The sequence below is a fragment of the Mixophyes fleayi genome, chromosome 4 (genome assembly GCF_038048845.1).
Source record: "Mixophyes fleayi isolate aMixFle1 chromosome 4, aMixFle1.hap1, whole genome shotgun sequence".
Lineage (NCBI taxonomy): Eukaryota > Metazoa > Chordata > Amphibia > Anura > Limnodynastidae > Mixophyes > Mixophyes fleayi.
The window spans coordinates 183,511,441-183,538,720 of NC_134405.1; the positions used below are offsets into that span (position 1 = coordinate 183,511,441).

Consider the following 27,280-nt stretch of genomic DNA (forward strand, 5'->3'; position numbering starts at 1 on the left):
AACTCAGTTTCCACAATCTATACTCTCTTTCAAGTAATTTTGTACAATCTGTATTCCCTTTCAAGTGGACAAGATTGTGCACCAGGGAATGTGGAAATTTCCATTTGCTATACCCATGGTGCACAATACATGAACTGAAACTTTGACCCCCAAATCTGTACTCATTCAGTACTCAGGTGTATAATTTAGCAATTCCCAATCTTCCTATATGAAATTTATTTATTCATAGTCTGTTAAATTTGTATTTCCTGGTTCACCCACTATCATCATTTTAAGCAACTCAAAAACTGTCAGTAATCACTGAACATAATTTTGTAGATAAAATGTTTACTTAAGTTGGTAGTCTGACGTAAAATAAAAAGAACTTTATTGTCACACACACACAAAAAATGAAAATGAAAATGTAGAAAATCCCATTTATATATGTAGCAGATAATACTAAAAGAAAAATGTATTTTACAACATTAAAAAATATATTTAAATCTTATTGATACTACTGGTAGTACTTCTCTCTGAATGTTTTAGTGTGTTTTTGGGCAGAGGGAACTTTAGAATTGTCCAAATTGAAAATTTCAAAATACAAATAAGTACATATACCATACAAGCATTTGGATTCATATCCAGTGCGAGAACTGCATAATTTAAATATTTACAAAATGTACATATTAAGCCAGTAAAAAAATTAATATGTCTTATAACACGTATATTTATACATTTCTTAAGAGCTTTTAAAGACTGTACAAAATATTCTATACGAAAATATAAAATTTAATTCATAAATACAATGGCTTTCATAATTGTTTAACGTGTTTCCAACTTATTATTACTGTATTAACTAGAAATTTCAAATATTCTTTTCTATCTCAAAGCAATCCTACCTGTAAAAAACTATTGAATTCTGAAACTGATATTATGAATTGCATCAACTCCTTTTACAAAGTATTCTCCTTTTATTTTAAAATGTTGCTGCCTAGATAAGCCTATAGTTTTTAACACATGCATACAATTCTAGAGAAAATCAGTAACAAAGTGTTTTCCATCTCTTTGTTTTTTGCCTCAAGTATGCTTGTCTTTGGTATACAGCAAATCAGCTGTTAGTTTAGGCCAGTGATGGGCAAACTACGGCCAGATCCGGCCCACTTAGAGGTTCTATCCGGCCCGCCAATATTTTAAAAAATTTCATGAAAATATGCATAAAATTATTAGGGCCGACCCTGTGTGTCAGAACCTTCATTTTTATGCCTTCCCAGCTATTTCCTCCAATACACTTCATCCTCCTTCCTAAAAGGACACTTCGTATGTCAATCACTAAAGCACCTGCCCGCCCCCTAATGGCTGAAAGTCATGTGAGAAGAAATGGGCTGGGCCATATACTAAGGCGGATTTCGATTGGCTGCTGTGTTGTCAGTTAGTGGCTCACCAGAAAGACGGATCTGCAACAACCTGCTGAAATAAGTGCTGTGTCTGTACAATCGCTGCACTTATAGAGGTAACACTGCTATATAACACCCTCCTGTCCCATTCAAAAAATTTGTATTATATATTTCGATATTTGAGTTTTTTAATAAATTATATTGGCCCGCCTTAAGTTTTTCTTTTTTATTTGGCCCACTCCTGAAAAAGTTTGCCCATCACTGGTTTAGGCCATCCTGAGGGTTGCTGGGAGGGAGCAATGCAAAAAAAGAAGGAATCTTACAGTATAGGAAGACACCTTTTGATTAATAATTAGCACCCTCACAGAATTTCAGAAGGAAACATGGCTGTGATTACTGGGGAAACCTAAGAGAGCTGATTCACATAAGCTGTATACATTTTAAGGGCAACAGCAAATTAAAACAGCAAGGTAAGCAGTAATAATCTGTTAGGGTGAGAAAATGTTAGGTACAATTTAATGGATCAGTAAAAATAAATATATATTGTTTTATTTAAATCCCTCTTTCATAATGTGTGCCTTACTGTCCTGGCTGGGTAGCGGAGAACATACTTTCCCTGCTCATCAGTTATGTGAGCCTACTCTTTCACAGATGACACTTCACTGTTGTGAAGAAACGGTTTCACCAGCAGGTCTTCCAAATGAAGCCCTGCACAGTCAGTGAAGAGAACATGGATTACTTTACAAAGAGGGGTTTTAAATAAAAATAATTGAAATTATTGTTTACTGGTCCTTTAATGAGAGATACAGTCTAGTATTTTTTTTAATCCCAGTAGCTATTAAAAAATAGCCCCATCCCATTGGTGCTGTGTATGAAGTTTCTTGGCATTCTCTTTGGCACATGTAGCTAACAGTGTGACACTCTTACTTCCATAGAAACCCCTCCATAAGGAATGTAGAAGAAGCAATTTCCTTTATCAATGCCACCATGGACCAAACAGTTATCATTGTAGCATCTTTCAAGCATACTTACTGTTTTCATGGACACACAGTCCATGTGTATTCTAGGTGGACAAAGGTCATTATACATTCCATGATGACCTGACTATTGAGAATGTGTATATTATAACTCCATGACACTACATGTTAAACGTTTCCCTTCAATAAATTGTAACCTATACAGATTAACAAGAGATACAAAGAAATACATCAGGTGTTCAGATGAAGAGAAGTAGTACTATGCACTTAATAATGTTACTAAAACAGGAATATTCACAGGAACAACAGCTTTCAGAAACAACTCTTCAAAACTTGGGACAATGCTGAAAAGAAGGGACAGATGGCATCTATACTGTTCACATGGTAAAATGTGATATTGCGACAATCCACCAGCTGTAATTAATCACACTTATTTGACATGTATTAGGAATAATTATTATGATATTTTTTGTTTAGTCAAATCTGGAGTTTCATTTCTCCTCCAGGAAACAAATCCTAGCTATGAAATATATTTTGATTGGTCTATGAGCTGTTTTCTGTCAGAGAAACCTTATTTGCATGTGTGGACATCAGTCATGCTTTCACATCGTCTGCAGCGCACATAACAGCACCACACAAATTTACACTCGCACCTTTCCACATGTCTGATCACATGCGTGTTATAACCCCTCCCACAGCAGAGCAGGTTGCAGCCATCTGCTCCCTCAGAGGTGCGGTTACATTCCCGGCCATGTGTCCCAGATATTCCTAGTTTCTGATCTTCCACACAATAATTAGGGGACCTGTTTGAATACACAAGATCCTCTTTTCTGACAGGAATCTTGCGATGATTTTTCTCTTTCCTACGGACCTTACGTTTCATTCTGTCTGATATCTGGATGCTGTTTTCATATTTGTCCTTTAAGTAACTGCCAATCTTTTCAAATGAAGACATAGATTTCCAACAGGTTTTTACAGCACAGGAACCAGAGACTCCATGACAGCGACAGTCCACAGTCATAAGCTTAGCCACAGCCTAATAAAACAGACACAAAACTACAATCATCGGGAGAAAATAATTCAACACATATGAAGTGCATAACATTTTCAGGAAAGAATAACACTATTCTTCACAATAGTTATATCATTGGTAATGCATCTAAAAGTAAGGAGGTTGACACTTATGTCCATTTAAATGTATTGTTACACTGTCATGAACTGTTCTAGTCCTAGATTACACATAATTAACCTCAGTTAACAGTGTGCACCTAGAGCTCAAAGAGCCAGAATTTAATATGCACCAAACATAGTGATCAAATGACCTAAAGTCACTAATTCAGTGTTGTTATTCACCCTGCGCCGTCCCTACCGTAGCGCCAGCCATGGCATGGAAGGGCAACAGCCAGCAGCTTCTTACCTGTAAATCTGCTGCCTGCTACTCCTCCATGTTGGCATTAGGCAGGGAGTGTGGTGCAGGGCTCTGTCATAGCCCAGCATGATACCTATGGTCTAAGTTCCAGACAAGGTAAGATGTTGTGGGCAGGGCAGCGCCTAAGGTAAAGGCAGTAGAAGAGGGGGAAAAGTGGTGCCACTAAAAGTCCCTGCGCCGGCCCTGCACACATGCTGCAATTACATACAATAGATGCATTGCATGATATAAACATATTTTATTTGCCAGTGACCTAGTAAAAGCTTGTGTTTAGGAGTAGTGGCTCACATAATACACTTTTGGAGAGTCACATTTCATGTCCAGATTTGCAAATAACAATATTCATACTGTAAATCCATTTCATAGCCTTCTGTCTAATAAAATGTACTCTCACCCCCAAAAATGCTTTGTCTAAATATGCCCAGTGCTGGAGAATGCACATGCTAGACAGATCTATGACGTCATGTCTGTACTGACTATAAGCAGACTTGTGGGATTGTCACTGTCTCCCCTTTGTATGTGCTCTGTCATATATTGTTTTTTTCCATAATACCAATACCAGGCATCAGACTGCTTTAATTAACAAATTGACTCTACTGCACAGTGAACTCTAGAAGCAGAGTTAGTAACACATTTATTGAAGCTAAGAAAAGCTCTGTAACAGGAATGCTTTCATACAGTCAACACTTAATACTTCCATTAAACATTAATACAAATAAGAAAATGGTAAATGTGCCTTTAAAATGCCTATTGTATAATGTAATTGACACTAATCTTGGTATTAAATAAGTGTATTGATTCTTGAATGACTTATTTATACTTTACTTTGCAAATAATGCAATTAATATTTCAGTTTTTATTATTTTCTCAAATGCAGGTCTTAAAGTATTTTTAATTTTTTTTTGTGAAGAAGAAACATTTTTGTTCATTTGTAATAGTGCCCCCCTCAAACCTCAAGGAGCAGCTGGCTGTCTTTCTCTTTGTAGCACTGCGGGCACTGTTGGCTATGTGCCAACCAACAGATGGTAATCATTTTTGAGGCTTCCGGTTACTTCCCTGTGAGCTTCATCTGCATTGTATCTGTATGTGTATGCAAAGCAATGTCCTTACGCTCATTAATGGTCATTACAGCCATCTTATCAAAGGCAGCTTAAGAGTGTCGGATTCATATTTGCCTACTTTATGGACCTCAACTCTGTGAGATCATAGAGGGAAGGTCCAAGGGACAAGAGCAGGGGGGGGAAACAAGGCGACTTGCCACATCACGGCCCAGACCCTGCTATTTGCATCATCAAGCAGCGGAGGTGGGGAATTAATGATGTGATTTGATGTGATTCGTGTTATCATGGTGATATCGGGGCAAGATCTGGAATGGTGGCCTACTCTGCCAGAGCCTGGGAGGATGTTTGGGAATTTCCTGGACATTCCGGGACAGTAGACAAGTATGAAGAGATGGCATAGTATACCTCATAAATGCCAACCTTATGTTGGCCAGGTCCGGGAGTCCCTGGTGGGCAGGAGGGGTGTATGGGTGGAGGGGGCGGGACTTCACGATTCGCACCATTTTGGCCCCGCTCCCTGTGACATAATGCCTGTTTTGGGTCTTTTGCAGTGTAAAAAGACCCCAAACAAGCATTACATCACTGGGGGCGGAGCCAAAATGATGCAAATCACGAAGCCCCGCCCTCTTTGCCCGTACATTCCGGCTCTAATTTTATTGAAGTGGGCAGATGAAGTCGACAGCTCTCCCGGGAGTCCATGAGACTGACCTGAATTTCGGGAGTCTCCCGGACATTCCGGGAGAGTTGGCAAGTATGGTATACCTTTCAAATTATGCAACTACAGTCTATGGTTTATTATTAATATAAAATGAAAATGCTTTTAAACTGAAAATAAAATGCAAGTTCTCTGTATAAACTATATTTCAGCGTCAACTAATGTTAGTTTGAAGTGAGATGTTTATGAGACTATGACTCCTCCGCAAAAAAAATGGATTATATACTGATACTTACCAACCTCCCAGCTTCATTATTATGTAAGTGCATTGCACTAAGAATATCCGATTCCTTTCCAGTTGTGTTTTTGTAGGGGGCATCAAGGAATTTCCTGCTGAACCACATGCCATATTGAAGATCATCTGAGCAGCCTCCCCAGTGCCATCCTTCACTGGCTGAGCCTCCATTTTGAAGGCTTGTGTCACAGGAACATTCGGTCATATTCCCAGCGCTGCATGCTCTTGTCACTGTGTGCACAAGACCCGCCGCTGTCACTGCAGAGATGAACGCCGTTTCTTTGGTCCCTGCAATAAAAAATGTAGTATTATATGTATTGAGCAACCTTTCATTGCACACGGACATGTTATATGTTAAGCCAGGGGATTCCAAACTTTTTCAGTTCAAGGCACCCTTAGGGTCTCCAACTTTTTTTCAAGGCACCACTAAGCCAAAATAATTACCAAGTAGTCCCCCGCCTTACTTACCACTGGCCCTGGCCGAGGCACCCCTGTGAGATTTCCAAGGCACCCCAGGGAGCATAGGCGCACAGTTTGGAAACCACTGCGTTAAGCTAATGTACAAAGCAGACATTGTGGGATGAGAGGATGCCATTATTATTTGCTCTATCAAAATATTTTATATAGCCATTTAAGAGTTTGTCAATTATAATTTTAAGTACTTTTTCCTGTGTGTACTTTACATGGAAACGTGCAGGGCCAGTTAAAGAGAACAATGTGAAGTAAAGGCGGTTCATTCCTACTGCCATGTAATAATACAATAAAACAACACACAGGAATGACTGGCTGTCTATGGGCCCTCATGATAGTTTGTTTTCTTTTACCTGAATGCTTAAATCACACTTTTTTAAAGATAGTGGCTAGGGGCCTGATTCATTAAGGATCTTAACTTGATAAACTTCTTATTTCAGTCTCCTGGACAAAACCATGTTACAATGCAAGGGGTGCAAATTAGAATTCTGTTTTGCACATAAGTTAAATACTGACTGTTTTTTCATGTAGCACACAAATATCAACTTTACATTTCAGTGTACAAATAAGCTATCAAGTATCTGCCTTTTGCAACAACCTACCTTTGCGAACAAAGATTTTCCACTCTAACAAACATAAAAACAAAGCAGAGAAATCGATTGGACGCTGAATACTGTATCCAAATAGCTCTGACATCAAAATGCCCCAATATTGAAGCTCTTGTATCAAAAATGAAGCAACATCATTTCTCCAAAACCTGAAGTTTTGAAGTTGAAGCTTTCAAAGAAATTTTGAATAGATTCAATAAAATTTTGAATTCCAATGATTAATAATATATGATTTCCTTCCTTTCAAATCAAGAGGCTAATGTAGGCGTATCTAAATATATTTGGGGTAAAAGGTAAAATAGTTCCCTGACCCCTGATCTAAATGGAATATCAGAATCTCTCCTCTGCTGGTCTTTGCAGATAAGGACTGCACAGAGGACACTTCAGTGCTTAAAGTAGATTTGAATCCCACGGCTACAGAGATATACTCAAAGTTTATTTCTATGCAGCTCATTGCAGACAAATAGGGTAATTTTGCACAATAAATGCAAAGCTGCGGTGTATATGTCATATTTGTATGCAGACAAGTGCAGGGCTGCAGTGCCTTTCTACTCACATAAACAACTATGTCATTTATGCACATGCTCATAGGTGGTGGAGACTGGGCATCAGTATCTACTTTCAATGGGACACCCTGTGCACTAACCGGATATGTTATGCGCACAAATACCAATGTAATAAAAATCATGTACGCATGCACAGTAGAGACAAATGTATTTAAAACAGTCCCAATGTCTTCTTGCAATCATGACTTTGCTAAGGCTGGAATGAGGTTTGAACGAGAAAAATGGAAAGGTGAAATTAATGAAGGGGTGGTCATAAAACAATAATAGGCAGGACTTGGATGTGATGGTTTAACTTTTATCCACCATTCTTAATTTAATCAAGTAAAATGATTGCACAGAGCATTTGTCTTGGGCACATACCAAAGCAGTAGGTAGTCATGTACCTACTGTATGTATGTACATATGTATGTACATTATATATATAGTGCCCTATGAGGCGTGAACCTATTCGTCTGTTACGTAAAATAGTAGTGCGCCAATAAATTGAGTGTATTTATTATGCATATTTTTTGCCCATAAATATTCCTTGTGTCAGTGACCCCCACACAGTATGATTTTATATAAATAAACTATACAATGAACAGAACTCAGGATGTCAACAAACATGGCGTGTGCTTCCACAGAGAAACAATGCTTATATAGGCACTATATATATGTTTCCCTTCAAACAGACAGAGATAAATAATTAGTATCAGCCCTTTTACTTGATATTGAATGAGACGGTAATGTACTTTGTCGAAGTGCAGAAAATATTTACTTTCACTATGAATTATCTTTAAAGTTACACAATTGCAAAGTAACATAGTGAGAAACCTTGCAGTACTTTGCATGAAACATTTAATTTAAAAAAAACTTTCTTTTTCCCAGGGGTTTCCAGTGTTTGCTTTTATGCTGCAATTAGATCACACTGCGGTTTCCTCAAGCTAAGCGGTATTTTTATTGGAAAAATATATTCATTTAACCACATGCAGAAACACTTCTCAGTAAAACCACATTATTGTTGTCTTAGAAAATATGAAATAAGTCACTGTTACAGTATATGTCAAACCATTTAGGCATCCTTCTTGTTGATCTAATAGACGGGAGTTTATTTTTATTCTGTATGTTAGGCTTTTTTATATATCACAATGATAAATTCAGAAATTGAGAAATATTGACTTTACCCTAGTCAGAAATGGATACCTGATTCTGAGGGCATTTCCAGGATGTTTTTCATGATTAAGTGCAGAAATCAGTGTTGGAATTTGGGTTAAGGGGTATAGGGGTTACTTTAGTTTTAATTATAGGATTCTGTCAAAATCAAATCACTAATCTCAACTCAGCTTACATAAACCCTAGTTTGTTCTAACTCTAAGATACTTTCAAATTCAGATTTATTATAAATAAAATGTTTAACTTTATTGCCAACTCTTTATTTATTTATGACAGAACCAGCTGATCAGGCTGACAAAGCCAGTATTGGGTTCTGGTGAATTGGCCAAGATCTGTAACTTATGGCATTTGGTCACCCAAACTCTATACATCCCATTTGACATAAATGCTTCTAACAGCTCAGTTGTTGATAATGCAATGGTCACATCTTCATGTATTTCCCTCAGCGTAGGGAAGCCCACACCGCTACAATAGAATCTCCCCTGCCTGCAGTTTTATTTATTATTGAAAATGCTTTCCTGCCCCAAGTACAAAAAAAGTTCAAAAGGTTGCGGCAACTTCAAGCCCTCCTCAAAAGAGTCAAAGGATCCCTTTGGGGGCAAGGGTCTTTGGCTAGGAGAGTTTCTTTTACCCTTGGATCCACCAAAGTTCACCCAGGGTCCGGAAACTTGCCCACCACTGGAATAGAGAGCATCGAAGGTTTCAGGGGGTGGGAACCTCAGAGCCAGATCCTCAGCTCCCATCAGGGAATTGCAGAACCCAATAAGAGCCTACCACACCCTCTAGATATGTGGAAAAATCCCATAAAAGAGTAAGTGACAAACAAGGCATGAAATAAATAGTACGGTCCCAATCTAATGGCCAGGCAAATATAAAAATTCTCTCACCCAGCCAGAAAGCCAGAGCAATAGGAGGCAATTGCAGAAAAACAAAAGTGTAAAATGTGCTATAGTGACATTAAAATGATGTGCCAGTGCATTGGTGACTCTCATAACCCCAGGTCACCACTCTGGGGGCATATTATACCAGGCTTTCTATGCAACCTCAGCCTTCTGGCCAGAGGACCAAATAGCACAGACAGAGAGGGAGACAGACAGACAGAGAGGGAGAGACTAGGGTCAAATTTTATAGCAGCCAATTAACCTACCAGTATGTTTTGAAACTCATTTTTTTGCCCCACCAGACTCTACCCCATCCAAACAATCCTTCAAATGCTCCCTCAAAATCCACCTCTTGATGCTTGCCTACTCTACCTCCTGCTGGATCCTCATGTCTACTTCCTCCCTTCATCTCACAAATCCACTCATGTCCTTTATCTCCTAGTGTCTCTCATTACCTCCTCCTTCTGGAATGTATGCTCTCACAGGCAGGGTCCTCTCTTCCTTATGTCTCATGCTCATCTACCTCGTATGTTCCTGATATCATATCTCATGCTGAAATTTTTGCATTTAGTTTATTCATATACATGCAATGATTTAATTTATTTAAGTTACGATAACCTAACCTCCCCATTGACCTCCCAAGTTATCAACCGCATGGAAAATGCATTTGTGTTTGACATATGGTTTCATTGGCATCTGAAATTGCATAAGTCAAAGACCAGTGGGTATCAGGCCAAAGCCACAGGAAGCCACAAATCCATGAGCTACATTTGCATGGAAGCTATCATTTTGCAAATATGTGGTGTACCTTATTAGCAAGGCTGCTAAAGCTTCTTACAAAATGTTGTTTATAAATAAATATGGAAATAAATGGAAATACTGCAATGTAATAGAGTTATATTATTTCTAATACAGTTTCAATATTGTCTGTTTTGCTTTTAAGCTAAATATTTTTAGCAGATTAAGCAACATTTATAAATAATTTAAACAGCAGCCTACACTGCTGTATTGTCACCAGGGGTATATGTATCAAGCTGAGAGTTTGCGGGTTTGAAAAGTGGAGATGTTGCCTATAGCAACCACTTAGATTCTAGCTATCATTTTTTAGAATGTACTAAATAAATGATAGCTAGAATCTGATTGGTTTTTCAAACCCGCTGGAAAACTCTCAGCTTGATACATTTACCCCCAGGAATGAATTAAACTGATTTGAAATTCATTGAGCAATATAATGGTATAATATTTTTATTTAGATTTAAAAAACAAAAAACAACAACTTACCACTACTCAATTCATAGCCGAAGATTAAATGAGCCGATGCTAATGATGATGATAAAAAAGAAAGTGAAAATGATGGACTAGAGGTATAAATAGTTGGTGAAATAGAGCAGTTCCACCTTTCATGTTTGAACTGATTCCTGCATTCTTGAATTCCCAGTCTGGCTCCCTCTCGGATGCTGGACAACAAGTATGGCTTCTTTTTACACATATCCTTTTGTTGTGCGCTTAGTGGGAGGTTGCTGCACCCTAGCTTCTCTGGGACCCCGAAGGAAGTGACACCTAACCACCTGCAATGAAAAACATTTTTGCATTTTAACAATACTAATATCACCTTTTCTTCATCATCAGTATTAAATGCTAAGGGTCTCAAGTAGAGTTGTAAAGTTGCAGTTGGAGAGGTAGAACAGGGGAGGTAGTGGGTGAACCTAGCAATGTAAAGGTGTGTTCATGCACTTTACGTGCTATGCCGAGTTGAAAGCAGCTGGAGATAAGCCGCTAGGAGACATGTCTTTTGCGGATGCTTTCTGCTGGTGCAACAGACCTTACAGTATTAAAAAAAGAAGTAAAAAAATTACTGAAAAATTAAGGCGTGCACCCCCTCCCAAACAGCTTAACCAACCCTAGTGCTGTTTGGGGGGAGAAGCATGTTTTTTGTTTTTTTGTTTTGTTTTGCTTTACATTAAATTATTTATTCATTATCTGCTTCACAGGGCCGCTGTGATGGATACACTAAAGTGTATCATGCACACCGGCCCATAAGGCAGATAAAGAGGTGTATTTGTGCAATTTGCATAGTGTTCTGAGTCGCACGGACTTGGAATATGTGTAAATTACAGGATGCAATTTACACTTACGATTTCAGTGTACATTGCATCCAACTCTACATCAGGCCCTAAATGTTCCACTACAACAAGCAAAGCTGATACGAGAGCAAGATCAAGCCTTGTGTGCAGGTCTGTTGATGTTGTACTGAAATGGCCTGATAATAACTCCTAGCGCTTCATCATAAAGGACTGCCATTCAGGTATGCTAGGGCACAAGCAAGACATGCAAACTGTGTAAATCAAGATGTTTAATTTTTATAGTGCATATTTTTTCTGTTCATGCAGGCTGTTTTTGTGCCTGTGCACACGAAAAGTTCATTTAGTTTTTAATGAACCATCTAACTTAAAATGCATGTCCGGGCCGGGCGTGTACCACAGTAACGTTTTACCATTTTAAAATATGTCTTTTTATGTGGTTTTTAATCTATGCAATTTATCAATGTAAAAAATGTACACCAAGACGTATTTTTTCAAACAGGTAGATTGCAAACTGCACAGCATGTTTAGTCACCTGGGATCCATACAAACGGTGTAATACATCAAGCGGTCAATTTAAAAAGCCTCACAGAAAGCCCCATTTGCAGGGCCACCTTAACAACACTATGGGCCCCCGGGCAAAGCAGTGCAGCGGGGCCCCCACCTGAGAGAGAGAGAGAGAGAGAGAGAGAGAGAGAGAGATAGGAGAGAGAGATAGAGAGAGGAGGAGGAGAGATTTTTGCAGGATTTTTTTTCTTTTTTTTTGCAGGATTATTTATTTTACTTAAGAGCCCTGTCTATGGGTCCCCCTTGCCTGTGGGGCCCCCGGGCACCTGCCCATCGTGCCCAATGGAAAAGATGGCCCTGCCCATTTGGTTTGCATGTTTTAAAGTTGCCACACATCAAATTCGATTTTATTCAAACTGCAGGTTAATAAGTCCTGGGGGTAAATGTATCAAGCTGAGAGTTTTCCAGCGGGTTTGAAAAGTGGAGATGTTGCCTATAGCAACCAACCAGATTCTAGCTTTCATTTTGTAGAATGCACTAAATAAATGATAGCTAGGATCTGATTGGTTTTTCAAACCCGCCAGAAAACTCTCAGCTTGATACATTTACCCCCTGAGGTTTGTTCACCCTTGGTGGTTTTAAAATCACATAATAAACTGCACTTTGATACATCTCCCCTTGTTGATTATAAATGAGCTACTATTACTAATGAGATACTATTCGCAGTTGCTGTACACATTGCAAGCTCTGTTCTCTGTTATCAGCATGGCACATGACCAACCAGATTAGTACAATTTAGCCAACCATGTATGTAGAATGAATTGCACACTGAAGGGGTCGCTTTGTGGTTGTGTTAAAGGGCAGTATATGGGGGCATATCTCCATATTGTGTCCATATAATCATATAACTTTTACAATAAATATGAATGATGACCATTTTTATCAGCAGAACTCTGTTATACTCTGAGAACTTAATTCAGGCTAAGGATCTGTATAGAAACTTCAGGAGCATAGAATGTTAATGACAAAAAAAGGTGAAGGCAACACACCTAGACAAATTCTTTTATACGAGTTTGTTTTTTCCAAAGTGAAACATGTTTTATAGTATATAACATACTCTGTACTGTAAAATAAAATAGATATTAGAACTTACATTGGTAACCCGTATGAGGAAGAATACACAAGTGAGTAAAGAGCTCTCTGAATTCTGGTAATCATACTAGCAGCATATTTGAAGCTAGCTGAAAAATTATGTTTATGTATATAATCTGAGCTGGTATTTAAATCACCTTCAGATATCAGAGAGGAAAAAATGATGTGAGTAATATTGTGGCAGTTACCATGCAATTAAATCTCAGAGATTGTCAGATTGATGTCAGATAAAAATATCAATCCCTATAGATCACATTAGAGGTAAAACGCTCTAATGTGACAGGGGTTGTACACTTCCAACTGATCACACTGTGGGCCTGATTCATCAAGTTACATATCTGCTGATTTTGTGCACTGTACGCAAAATCACTCTGCGCATACCCAAAACCATACGTAACTAAACGCAGGAATGTTCAACGTATCTTCATACGCAAAGCACACTTGCTACAGGCTATGATTTCTGGAAGCAAACAGGGTGGGATGTCAATGTACAGTAAGGGCTTGCCAAACTCGAGCACAAGCAGCCACGTCCGAATCAAGCGCTGGGCATCTCAAAGTTACTTGTCTTTCTGCCGGCTCTCTTTCTCCAGCTACAGGGCTAGTCTAAGTGCTGATTACTAGTAATGACAGTCTCGTATGCATGCTATAAGATGTGTTTGCAATCATGAGCCACTTTAAAAATGTATTTTATGTTCATTATACATTAAGATCATCCTAATAAATGTATGTCGTGGTAAAAAAAAAATTTGGGCGTTTTTAACTGTTTTGTCATTAATGCTTATATGATTAACAGGTATCATTAATTAAATAGTTTTTAATGTGCATTCATTTGCGAATGTACATTTAACATATATATTGGACGCATCCTGCAGTGTCCTGTGTAGTAGAGCAGAGCAGACCTACACCCTAATTCAGATCCGTTCCTTGGTGAATTCGGGAGTATGCAGAGCCAATTTACGTACATGCCTTGATGAATAAAGACATGTGCCTGTGCTCAGGCTGCCGATGCATTCTGTAGAAAAACACAACACTGAAAAATGATCGTCTGACACCACTTGTAAGGGATATTGCCATCCATAAAGTAAAGGGTAAATTTATTAAACCTTCTAAAAGGGAAAAGTGGAGGTGTTGCCCATAGCAACCAATGAGATTCTAGCCATTATTTTGTAGATTGTACAAGATAAATGATTGCTGGAATCTGATTGGTTGCTATTGACAACACCTCCACTTCTGCTGTTTAGAAGGTTTGATAAATAATCCCCTAAATCTTTAGCTACCTGCCACCTCCCCACAGCTAGCAAAACTGTGGGGGTCCCATGCCAACCCCATCAGTACTGCACAGACTTCTCTCTACACTGTGGCTCTGAGAAATCGGTACCTATGTTAGAAACTAACAGAGTTGTTTACACCTAATCTTTCCCTGGTTGTCAATACAGAAATAAAATCAGTACAGCACCAGTGGGTTGAGGAGTAACGAATTGTGGCTATCTTTGTTATGGGAAAATATCATTCCTGATTGTTGGAGGGAAGGAGACAGCAATTAAACAATTACTTTATGGTTAAAAATATACTTTAAATAGGTTTTCTATGTCAACTTTTTTTGCTGCCTCTACACTACTATTCTGTGAGGGTCCATCCCCTGTGATATTTACAACTTATTTAGTTACATTTATTTAAATAGTGCCAGCATATTCCATAGAGCATTAAAATTGGCATACCCGCTAACTGCTTCTTCAAGTATGGTTTTAATGCTTAGGCAAAGATACAAAATGACTGCAGGATGCTACTGGCAGTGAAAGAGATAGTAGACAAATATTTGCTCAGTCATTCATGTGTTCTTCACCATAAAACACCATTATTATTTGGTACCGCAGAGATAAAATTACCAATGTGTTCTATAAACTGTGATGAAATTACCTATCTGCTCTATGGACACACATAAAATCAACCATGTATTCTTTAGGCTACTACTTGAATAGGTATTGCATTTACATGAAATATATTAAATAGAAAATGATGGAATACATTTAATCACTATGGGCCTGATTCATTAAGGATCTTAACCTAAGAAACTTCTTATTTCAGTCTCCTGGACAAAAACCATGTTACAATGCAAGGGGTGCAAATTAGTATTCTGTTTTGCACATAAGTTAAATACTGTCTGTTTTTTCATGTAGCACACAAATATCAACTTTAAATTTCACTGTAAAAATAAAGCTATCAAGTATTTGTGTGCTACATGAAAAACAGTCAGTATTTAACTTATGTGCAAAACAGAATATAATTTGCACCCCTTGCATTGTAACATGGTTTTGTCCAGGAGACTGAAATAAGAAGTTTCTTATGTTAAGATTCTTAATGAATCACGCCCTATGTTTGTAAAATAAAAGAAATAGAAACAATAAAATACATGAATGTAGTATGACCAAATATAACAAAATGAAGCAACAGCTAATTTCTAATGAATAATTGAAACACATATAATTTATATTTAATTTAGCATGTTACCAAAATTACTAAAAAAATTAAATGGCAACTTGTCCTTAACATGCTGGGACCCTGGGATAATTGTGCAAGAAAGCCATGTTCATCAAAAGCATATATCGTGTCAAAAATACTCCCAGCATGACAGGCCATTACCCTACTTTAGTTTTTATATATATATATATATATATATATATATATATATATATATATATATATATATATATGAAAGAGGATTTTTAAAATGTGTTGCAACATTCATGAGACTTGTTTAGGTTGTGATGAAGCAGTAAACAATTGGGCCCATCATTGAACATTTACATGAATGTATATGGATCTTACATTGATGCATTTTATATCTGCGATGGAAGGTCTAGGGAATATTCTATACAACTTTTTAATAGACCTCAGTGGGATGTCGGTGTAAGACATAACAGTGTATTTTTTTTTGTGTTTCAAATTTGATCATTTCATTTTTGGGGATTTACGTGTCCTTCAACATTCAGCATTAGATTTCTCAGTACAAATGTCTGCTCAATCTCATTTGCATTGTACACCAGATGTGCTAAAATGACTAACTAAGCAACTGCATATTTATAGTTGACATGAATTACATAATGTATAGATTTGCTAACTTGTATTGAATTCAGAATTTCAATGTTGTGATGCCTTAATGCTCGTTTCATAAATACCTCTGTCCTCTTGGTGGCATTGACCTAATAACAGTGCCTTCTTTGTCCAGACTAATTGGAATTTAACAATTTGTTAACTGTATTTTAGGACATGGCTACTACAGTTACCAAACCTGTGTTGCTTAGGGCCCCTTCCTTTATAATTACAGCTGTGAGTGCCAGGCAATATATTTTCCAGAAAAAGTACAACTCATCACATCTGTCTAGATGGTCGGAAACAACTTTGTTATGAGCTGGTTTTTACATCTACGTAGTTATACATTCCCTATAGTATATTGATTCTGTTACACATTACCATAGAACCAATTTTCATAATCCACGCTGCTATATGTGTAAGCAGCAGCCTTCTATGGGGTATATTTACTAAACTGCAGGTTTGAAAAAGAGGAGCTGTTGCCTATAGCAACCAATCATAATCTAGCTGTCATTTTGTAGAATGTACTAAATAAATCATAACTAGAATCTGATTGGTTGCTGTAGGCAACATTTCCACTTTTTCAAACCCGCAGTTTATTAAATATGCCCCTTAGTGTCTATGCAGTAACAGATTAATACTATTTGAAGACTGTACCTATAAATACTTTTGGTCACCTATTAGACAGGCACGTAGACCACGTTTCTCCTCACCACCTCCACCATTCATTTAAATTTGAGTCAGTGACTGTCTCCTTTTATACACCCCTTCCTCCTCTCATTCCCACTTCTCTTCCTATAATCCTATAAAAAAAACTATTTAAAAATGTTTCTTTCTTTTAATTTTTTTCATTGATCACTCCTTTTTTGTATTGTCTTAAATAATGTAAAGAATTATATGGCAGGGCCACTGGATATTGTTCTATATATCATTTCTTAGTTTATCATTGATATATAAAATTGTATTTATCTGTATTCACAGATTATGTTTATTGCTTATTTTGAAGTTGTTAATTTACAGCTGTTACAAATAATGAGATTATTTAACAGGAGAATACACTTAAACATACTAAGGGGGATCTACTGAATTTGGATGCAAGTACAGCCAGTAAGTATTGCCACTATGCTAATAAATGTCTCTTACTGTATGCCATACCTGCTAATTCACAAGATTGAACACTGACTTCATCAATGTACACAGGGCTATATTGACAGATGACATTGCTCTTGGCATGGTCAGTATATATAGCCCTAGTGTTTGACTGAGCATCCAACATGTTCATGTCCCCCTGTCCAACACCCCCTCTTCAAATATTTTGCACAGAAAAATCAGTAGTTGGAGAAGTCCATGTAGCAAAATGAAAAACGTAATAAAACCAACATAAAAACGTTTCTTTTGGCCACCTATACTGCTTTGTTCTATACATGTGCATAGTTTCCCAATGTGTTAAATACAGAACCCAAACGCAAAGACCCAAACAGAAGACATTAAGGAAATCGGACACATTAAACTTTCAGGAGGTCTACACTATCCTCATCATGCTAGTACTACTGTAGGGAAGGATTAGAAGATCGTTGACTCTACGGTTGTTGTTGAACTGCAAATCCCTGAATGCTAAGTGATCCCAAGGTCAAAAGTTGCTTTAAAGGAATTATCAGTGGTATTTGGTCTTATTCACCCATTGCTGTGCAGCTTTACAAGACTGATTAATAAAATATCACAGGCAAAAAAGAGGCTTATTCTGATATAATACTGATTAGTTAATACCCACATTGCACCATATTTTGCACTTATTATCTATAAGAGTTTGATGGTTTTGTGCCCATTATTTTGAAATGGACTGACAATGTACTATTAAGCTCTAGTAGAGTACAATGTTTCCAACCATTGAAAATATTTTGCTTATAATTTTACAAAAACGTACATCAGGGCAACTTTTTTTTCTTTTTGTCCACTGACACATTATTGTGCTATAAATGAAATTAACAGAAGCATCGCCTAGGATAGGGGGGTTAAGAATTGTAAAAAAAAATTATAATAGTCCAACACAATCTTAATATCATTGTCGTGATACTTCTGTGTGTATTACTGTAGTGTTGGGAGAGGCTCTTACTGACCTCTATGTCTTGTGAACAGGTGAACATTGGACCCACTTTTACTGATAGTCAGTACATTTACTAAAGGTTGGCAACTCTGCCACTGGTCTTGCATAAAGGTCATTGTGAAGATGCCAGATCAGCATTGTCAGATAATCATATTTATAAGATAAAATCTTTTGTCGACCGCTTAATCTTCTTTTGCAAAAGGCTTAGCAATGTTGAGGTCCGGTATTAGTGGCTTTGCGCTTCTCAGCAAATAAAACCCTGAATTCTTCAGACCCTAGTGATAACATGCTGACAATTTACTAACGAGCAGTGAGAAGACCCCTCGATGTTTCTGACTATCCGCCATGGATTACAAACTACAGAGGACGAAAATGTAGAAACATGTATAGCTCAGTTAGGTACACTTTCTAGAACTAGCATCAAACGGGAGAACAAAGAAACAAATGGAAAACAGTACACATGGTCTAACAAATGCTGAAGGAATCTAGAGGCTTACCAAATACATAAAAGACATAATCCAGATAAGGTATCACAGCATCAAGATAGTAATCTAGTTAATCCACAATCAAAAGAGATGCAACAAATGACTAGGAGACAGCTGTACAGTGAAACTAATACTCACTGATACATGAGTACAAACTCTTTTTAACAATGAGGATGCAAATTGTAACAGCATATTTCAAATCATGCTCTGAAATTCTATCAATGCTCTATTAGATAGGGGCATCAGTTAAACGTTTTAATACGTAGCAGAAGCTTTACCTTCATAGTAAACTGAAACAGACAGCTTTGTTTTCCAAGTCATTTCATTTTGAACAAAGCATTATTGATATAAAATAAACATGAACGTGAAAGTGGAGAGAAATCGCTTCCTTATTAAAACTATTTAACATATTCTCATTGATCTCGGAGAAAAGTAAAACGTTGATAATTACAGGAAAATTGAAACCTGCATAAAAGAAATGGTTTTCTCTGGAGGCGATGAGCAGATTTAAAGCATAATGTTTTAATCCCTTTAATAATACGTGCCTTTTAGAACATGCCAAATCCTCAAGTTCCTCAAAGAAACAGAGGAGGTTATTTTGAAATATTTTGACAAACCAAAACTGAACTTGCAATGAAATTAAATATGTTTAACATATTTTAGAGCAGCATGTAAACATGTTTGAGAACTGTCATTTTTGTTTGTAGACTCCAGATGTGCATCGAAAAGAAGGATTTATTGTTTGGAAAAGGGAACTCTTGATACTGGAATACTGTATAACACATTCGTTAATTCTGCTGCATAGCTGTATAAACAACGGGCTGGAATCTATTTTCTTTGTGAGATAAGAAACAGTTTTGTTACAGTATACAGTAGGGAGGAGATCAGCAACAGTGTGGACCCAGCAACACTATCAAGGACAATTTGCAGAGTCTATAGAACATCACCATTGCCTATATATACAGCTTTACAACACAGTTGATTTCCAGTATGAGTCAGATGTATTAAATTCAAAAAAAGGATAAACAATGGTTACAATTCGCCTATTTTCTGCAACACCGTGCAATAAAGAAGTGAACAATACAAAAGTAAACGAAAGAAGAAAAAAGAAGATACCTACATCCAGTTTCCTTGCGCACAAGGGAAAATCGTCATAAATATAGTCAAGAGGACACATAAATGGCAAAGTCCAATAGACGCCCCCTTCTCCATCTCCTGCACATTTATTCCTATAGCCTCAGTGGTTTCCTTGATTGGTCTTTTTTAGCAGGTCATTCGGAAGCAGATAATTTCAATGGGTTTTTCTTTGCGACTCAGCAATAATTCCTGGATTGAATAATTAATGGCTGTTCAGAAATCTGACCAAATATGCCCGTGGTGGGATGCAGCTTGCCAATAAATGGAGAAAAGGAGGACCAGTCTTTTTGCCTTAGGTGAGATCCTTCTCTTTGATTATATCTCCTTCACCAATCCCCCCAACTTGGTCTGTTTCGTTACAATGAAATTCCTGTTGTGATTGGCCAGAAGTCTAATGAATAACAATGTATCCATCAGGACAGCTCCTATTGGCCAGCACGTCCAGCTGGGGTGGGAGGGTGCAGAGGTCTACTCCTGGGTGACAGCTTCAGTAACTGGCACCAGAACTATGTGGAAAACTAGAAGCACGACTGATATTATCCAACTATAGATTTCACTTCTTATAGTAGTGGTAAGACAGCTTCTTTAGGACACAGTGGTTTTACAGTTACAAAAGATTTATATCAGAAAGTTACTAAGTAACTGGCAGTGAGGAAGCTGGATTGAAATAAAACACTTGGATTTGACTATAAGAATCGCATTTACAAGGGGATAACGGACCCATGCGTGTAAAAAGGATTTTGCACGGTTTTGCAATTTATAGCAAAACCTGTTATGGAGGCATAGATTAGATCACTAGAAAATAAGAACTGCATGTTCATAATGATTGCTGCCATAAATAAGGAACAAGCACTCCAGGAGAACAATATATGTATGCTGAAGCCAGTATCTCATGTCAGTGCTTTCTCTTGCTATGTGACATAAGAGCAGGAACCTGTGCACCGCCAGCACAGCCTGGCTTGCTCTCTTCTTTCTTCGCCAAAATGTCAGTGTGTAGTGCTCTCTAGGGCATTAGTAGTATGGCCTATGACATTGTAACAAGTGAGCTGATCTTTGAAGTAAGAGTGAGATATTTAAGTCCTTACTTCTATGTTGCTATTCGAGTCAACAGAGATTGATTGCAAACTCTATGCGAGATCTCAGGGAGAATGATCCCTGTATAATCTTGTGGAGACTATTTGAAGTACTGAAGGCAGTCACCAGTTCTCCCTCACTTTATACAATTAGCTACTTGAATAAGATGCAGAGCACATTCGAGGGTTGTGGATAAGTTAAAGCAGATGTTAAACATTCTCCTAAGACTATATAATGTCTCCTGGCTGTTCAGCAAATGAGTTTTAATTCCCTGCCTTCACAGGCCTGTTATTGAAGTCAAGTGTTAGCGTTTACTACACTACCACTGTCTGACAGTTTCCCACTTAACAACTCTCAACCAGAATAGACAGGGTGGAGTAAATAGGAAATAATGGCATAGCATATGGCTAATGAGCCACTTCTTTCCAGTGTGAAATTTAGATGCAAATATATGGGATAATGCACTCCCTATTCTTAATTATATGAATATTAAAAGTCATTAAGAAATGCTGTGCTTTTATACAGGTCAGAGCAATCCAAAATGACTTGGAATATCTGTAATAATTTACAGTATAATATGCATGTTTTCATAATGAACATTGAAGTGATGACATGGATATGATCACATCAGAACTCACTGTTTATACAGATATTATTTTCAGGAGTTTATGGATGTATTAACATCACTTGTGTATTATAAGATTATTGACACCTGGAAATAAAGCTATTTGGCTCACTTAGTGCTTCTAAATAAGTTATTATTTTAAATGTTATAAAGAAAACTGCAAAAATAATTAATTTGATTGCAGAATATTGTGGCACCACCCATACCCAAACTGTTTTCATTTCATATCTCATCAGGCTAAATGTAAAATAGGTTATATTGTATGATTTTCAATAGATAATGAAATCTCCCCTTCTAAGATAATGTTCTGCTATGTATATCCAAATTAATTCAGTTTAAAAAAACTAATATAAACTTCACTACTCAGGATTTAGTCAATTTTAATATTATGTAATTATATGAATAGACTAGTTTTTTTTTTTTTTACCAATTCTTAAAGCATTACTTTGAAAAATTGCATTATTGCCTTTTTTCACTATTATTTGGCATAGTATATGACCGTTCCATCATTGATGTTGGCATTCTCGCCAGCAACAGCAATATGCAAAGAAGAAATAATATCTGTGCATAATAAAGTCTGTTTATGTGTTTTACTGAACAGTTATTAAAATAAAAAAGTGGTAAAGAACCATACATATTATTGGAATATTTTCCCTTTGAAGTAGATGTAACGTGATGGTATGGAGATGTATTTGAGGAGTGTTAGAGCATTTTATTGTAATTGTTCCTCAACTCCTACTGGTCCAAGAAAGTTACTCACTTTTGAAGTGGGCGAGTTTTGAGCAACCTACAGCTAATCAGATCATAAGAATATTCAGAGCAGCAGGAGATGAGTACATAGATTTCCGGGAGGCAATGTCCTGTCCACTCCTGGGATTGTGTTAGTGAGAATAGGGCTATCTGTGACCTGGGCTGTGGCAACGGGAAAAGTCATAGGCTGAGAGAACGTGGAAGAAGCAACACAGAGTGGTGATGTCAGGCACTTATCAAACTGGTTCAGGAAAACTGTGGTGACAAATGCACCTATATATATAAAGAATACAACCTGTTTTTTTGATTTTTCAGCACAGAATGTATGTACTGTAATTGTATGTATGGCATGTTTATGGGTGAGTAAGCAAAACTAAATAGAAAGATATTAACCACAACAATGGACAAGCATTAAAAATGGGCAAAAGTGGGGACTTTAGTAATTTATGAATTTTAGCATAGAGCATTTTCATATTTTGCCTTTATTCTTCATTAAATATGGAACATAAGTATAATGTATACATGGCGCATCTTTCCTACATATGTAAACCTGTATAAATGTAAAAGTAAACAAAAGTGCTATTTTTATTTTTAACTAAACCATGGAATTACAGTATACTTTTTTCTTATTTTGTTAATTAGCACCATTTGACAAATACTTTGTAATTTGTAGTACTTTATTTACTAACCAACATATAAGCGTGGCATACTTGCCTACTCTCCTGGCATGTCCTGACCGAACTGCATGATGACGTGGATCACATCATTGCCCCTACACTTGTCCCTTGGACCACCCCTCCCTCAAGGGTAAGTCCAAAAAGTACGCAATTATGCCTGTTTGATCACCTTGTGCATGCATAGGTTCATTTGGGAAGTGTCTTTGTGCAAATACGTTGTGTGCGATTTAGATTTATAATCCTAGATGAAAATGTGCACATCCTGCCTACAAGGACTTTTGTCCCCCTTAATTACAGCTTTTAATTTTGCCTTCTAAATTAGTGTTTTTTGGAACATCATATACCTCTTAAATATAAGTAATATGATTTGTAACATTTAAGTATAGAATTTCTGTTTGTTTTTTCATAATTCAGTAGATTTGCACCAGTAGATGCAGTAGATGCTTATACTCCTTATAAATGGATGGTATCTAAGGTATCCATGACGTCATAAGACGGAGTTTGCTCTGTGGCCCCATGTTTTTCTTTATTTGGCACATTAACTTACTCTGATCAGAACATATAAATGACACCAGCCTATTACAAATAGTTTTTTACATCCACTGTAGAGATGTGTATACTTTTCAGAGAAAAGCAGTTTGCACTTGTTTCTACATGGGACTGTGGCATGCCTTACAAAAGGGGTCACTAAAGGGGGAAGATTAGTACATGGATCTAGTCTAGAGGATCCACATGTTATGTTGAATCAGTTTATTTACACAATATGGTGGAATTTGGTTTATGCCAATATAGTCAAGTGGTTAATAGGTCTCTTGATTATTATTTAGAAATTATTATTATTTAATGTTAATGTTGTCAATGTTATTTGAATTAAATGTTGCTGTCATACCATTTTATTTGTTGTATTGTGTCTTTTTTTGTACTGCTTTATATTTTTATAGATGTCCACAATATATGCTCCAGATCCTGATGTCCACAATACATGCTCATACTTTTATTCAACCCTGTTTGTCTGGGAACAGTCTTCATTAGTTTGCAACAATTTGGTCGTATCACCCAAGTTGAACAGAAAACAAATAAAGTGTCACACATAAAATAATTTACAAACACAGGAAAATCTGCAAAAGTGTCTTCCCTTGTTTAACAGGAATGTGCAGTAACTAGCGACTCAAGAGGTTGCGGATTTCAAGGAGCAGAATTTTTTGCTGCTTATGATGGAAAGTGCTGGCTGAATGTGATGTTTTTGGAGGTTCCATCCAGAGTGCAGGCTACCAGCAACAATGTAAAATACTCAAACTGTGGACAATGGTTGATATAGGTCAAATAATATAGTATAATAATGATGATATTATTAATACATATGTATATAAAAACACTTATGTCTATGATAAACATAACATATGATATTTATTTGGCATATATCATACAAAATACAAATAGAAAAATATAAAAGTCATCTGAGTGTTATATCAAACAATCTCTTAAAAACTCACAAGGAAAATCTACATTCATTTAAAACAATTACTGCATGAATTGTTACAAATATTTAAACATATGTATTATTCCTATTGGGTTTCTTTGTTATTAAATTTATATTTATACATTTATTTATACATTTCAAATGGCAGCATAGCTTGTTAAAAACAAGAATCACATTATTTAATATCAATCCAGAGGTTTGTGGAACTACAAATCCCAAAAATAACCATTTCTAGCATTGAAATTGTGTTTATACGGAGGAAGACAGTTGTATGTATAGAGCAGGGCCGTAACTAGGGCTGCGTGACAGGGGCGACCGCCCAGGGTGCAAAGCTGAAGGGGGGCGCAATTTAGGAATATTTTAGGTTAATTTGGTTAAAATTGAGGGCTAGGGGGGTGGCGTTTGTCTTGCTCGCCCCAGGAGCTAGAATTCTAAGTCACGGCTCTGATATAGGGCCTGATGCGACTTAGAATACTATGCAAATTGTACAAACACACCTCCTTATCTGCCTTATGGGCTGGTGTACATAATACACTTAAGTTTATGAGTCACAGTCACCTGGTAAAACAGAAAAACAGATAAATTAGTAAATTAATTAACGTAAAAAAAAATGGTGTGCTTCTCCCCCCCAAACAGCACTAGGGGTGGTTAGGCTGTTGGGTGGGGGGGGGGGGCACACATAATACAGCAAAGTCTGTTGTATCAGGAGAAAGCACCCACAAAAGATACATCTCCTAGAGCCGTGATGGCTAACCTATGACACGCGTGTCACGCCAAGGCATTTTGACCGACACGCCAGGAGTGACAGTCAAACTGCCTGTTTTAACCATGCCAAACATTTCTCTTTATACAGCACAGCCAAGAGACGCTTCTTTGACAGTGCCACAGCTGCTGTACAACTCCCTATCGGCAAAATGGAGCTGGTGCGCATGCGCGGTCAAAGCAGCTCCTCCCTTGCATATCACCCGGCATGACTTCACTGACTGGCTTCCTTGGGGCACGGTAGGGCTTATAATGGATATTTGCAATATTTAATCATAAAATAGCTCCAGATACTGGCCACAAGCAATCTTATGTAGTGTTTTTATTAATAGACCAAATACTCCATTTCTGGAGAGCTGTGTGATTATATATAAATATTGTATTATAGGATTAAAAAAGTATTCCTCTACTTTTTTAAATATATATAATCATTATATATTACATTTTAGAAATGACACGCGAGCCAAGGCAGGCTACACTATTTTCCAATTTTTGACACACCAAGCTGAAAAGGTTTGCCATCACTGTCCTAGAGACCTATCTGTGGTTGCTTTCAACTCAGCATAGCATGTGAAGTGCATGAACACACCTTTACATTGCTAGGTTCGCCCACTACCTTCCTCGTTCCACCTCTCGCAGAGAGGGAAGATCCGTCTCAGTTGGAGTGCAAATCGTGATGGATCCTTGGCTAAAAGTGCTTTTTGCACTCATGAGTTGGACTCCAACTCTACATGGCCCATAATGTTTCAATCCGAAAAAGAAATCAAAGCCATAAGTCTCAGATGGTATGTTTGAACAAAGAAGAAAAAGTTAGTAATTGCCTGTCAATATATGCATGAGTCTATTGGTAGCAATCACTTAATGAATAGATAGTCGCCTTCTAGACTGACAGTTTTCATTCCTCACACACAGAACCGGGGCAGGAACCAGCCAGTAAGTGTATTCTTCATCTTCTTCATCATCATCAGCTTCTTTTGGCTTCGGAACAAACATCCAATTCGCAAGGGAAGAAGGTCAAGTGTCTACTATGCGGTATGCAATTTGATCCAAACAACGAAGCTCCGCTCATCAGACACCCACCTCTGTAAGCCTGCAGTTGATACACTCTCCACACACACTGCTAATCTGTTTACCAGGTGACTAGAGCTCCTTCTTAATTTTTACAAATAATGTTCTAATCCACGGATGGAAGAAACAAATGAATGCTGCAATTTTTAAGTCCACAAAGAAGAGATACCATCAGATGAAGGGTACAGTGTATTAAAGGGCAGTGTGATAATGGGCACAGTGATCTAATGATTGTGTGGAAGAAGATCATGAATTGGCCACTGGGGGTTAAGAGACATTTATGCATACATCCTTTTCACTAATGTTATAAATTGGCAAGTGGAAGGTATGTGGGGGGAGTTAAGGTGGATGATGAATTGCTCGAAGGGCTAGGTAATGAAATAACTTGGAAAGTGGGTGATGAAATTGTCAAGATAATTATGAATTGACTGCTGGGGTGTGATGAAATGGCTGGGGCATCATGAATTGGCCGCTGGTGGTTGTGGAAATGGCTAGTAGGGGGCATGATCTGAGTATTGTGTGGCGTTCATGAGGATGCTCTCTAAAGAGCCTAATCAAAGAGGGTTTGTAATGTTTGCTTATTTTCAGAACAGAACCCCAAATTTCCAGAATGCAGCTAAACAAGAACAATAAAGTAAGAACAGCAATAACAGGTAAGAGAATCTGTGTAAATTTGTTTGCTGGAGAATACTCCTGAATTTTCCTGATGCTTTGAGGGGAAGGGGGGGAGTGGGCACTACGGGTTAGCCTAGGGCAGCCAGAAGACTTAATCTTTTCCAAATGCTAGTGATCGTCTACCTCAGATATCGGGGCTGCCCCT

The 27,280-nt window shown here is 37.4% G+C and overlaps 1 protein-coding gene across 1 annotated transcript; it reads right to left on the reverse strand.

Annotated features, from left to right (window-relative positions):
* Positions 1–350: 350 nt before the first annotated feature.
* WNT16 (Wnt family member 16) lies at positions 351–20,385 on the reverse strand. The gene is made up of 4 exons (XM_075208957.1): positions 20,008–20,385; positions 10,750–11,036; positions 5,792–6,078; positions 351–3,386 (listed from the first exon to the last, which is right to left on the reverse strand). The coding sequence occupies exons 1-4, from the start codon at positions 20,097–20,099 to the stop codon at positions 2,922–2,924; spliced, it is 1,131 nt and encodes a 376-aa protein (XP_075065058.1). The 5' UTR covers positions 20,100–20,385; the 3' UTR covers positions 351–2,921.
* Between the last annotated feature and the right edge of the window lie 6,895 nt (positions 20,386–27,280).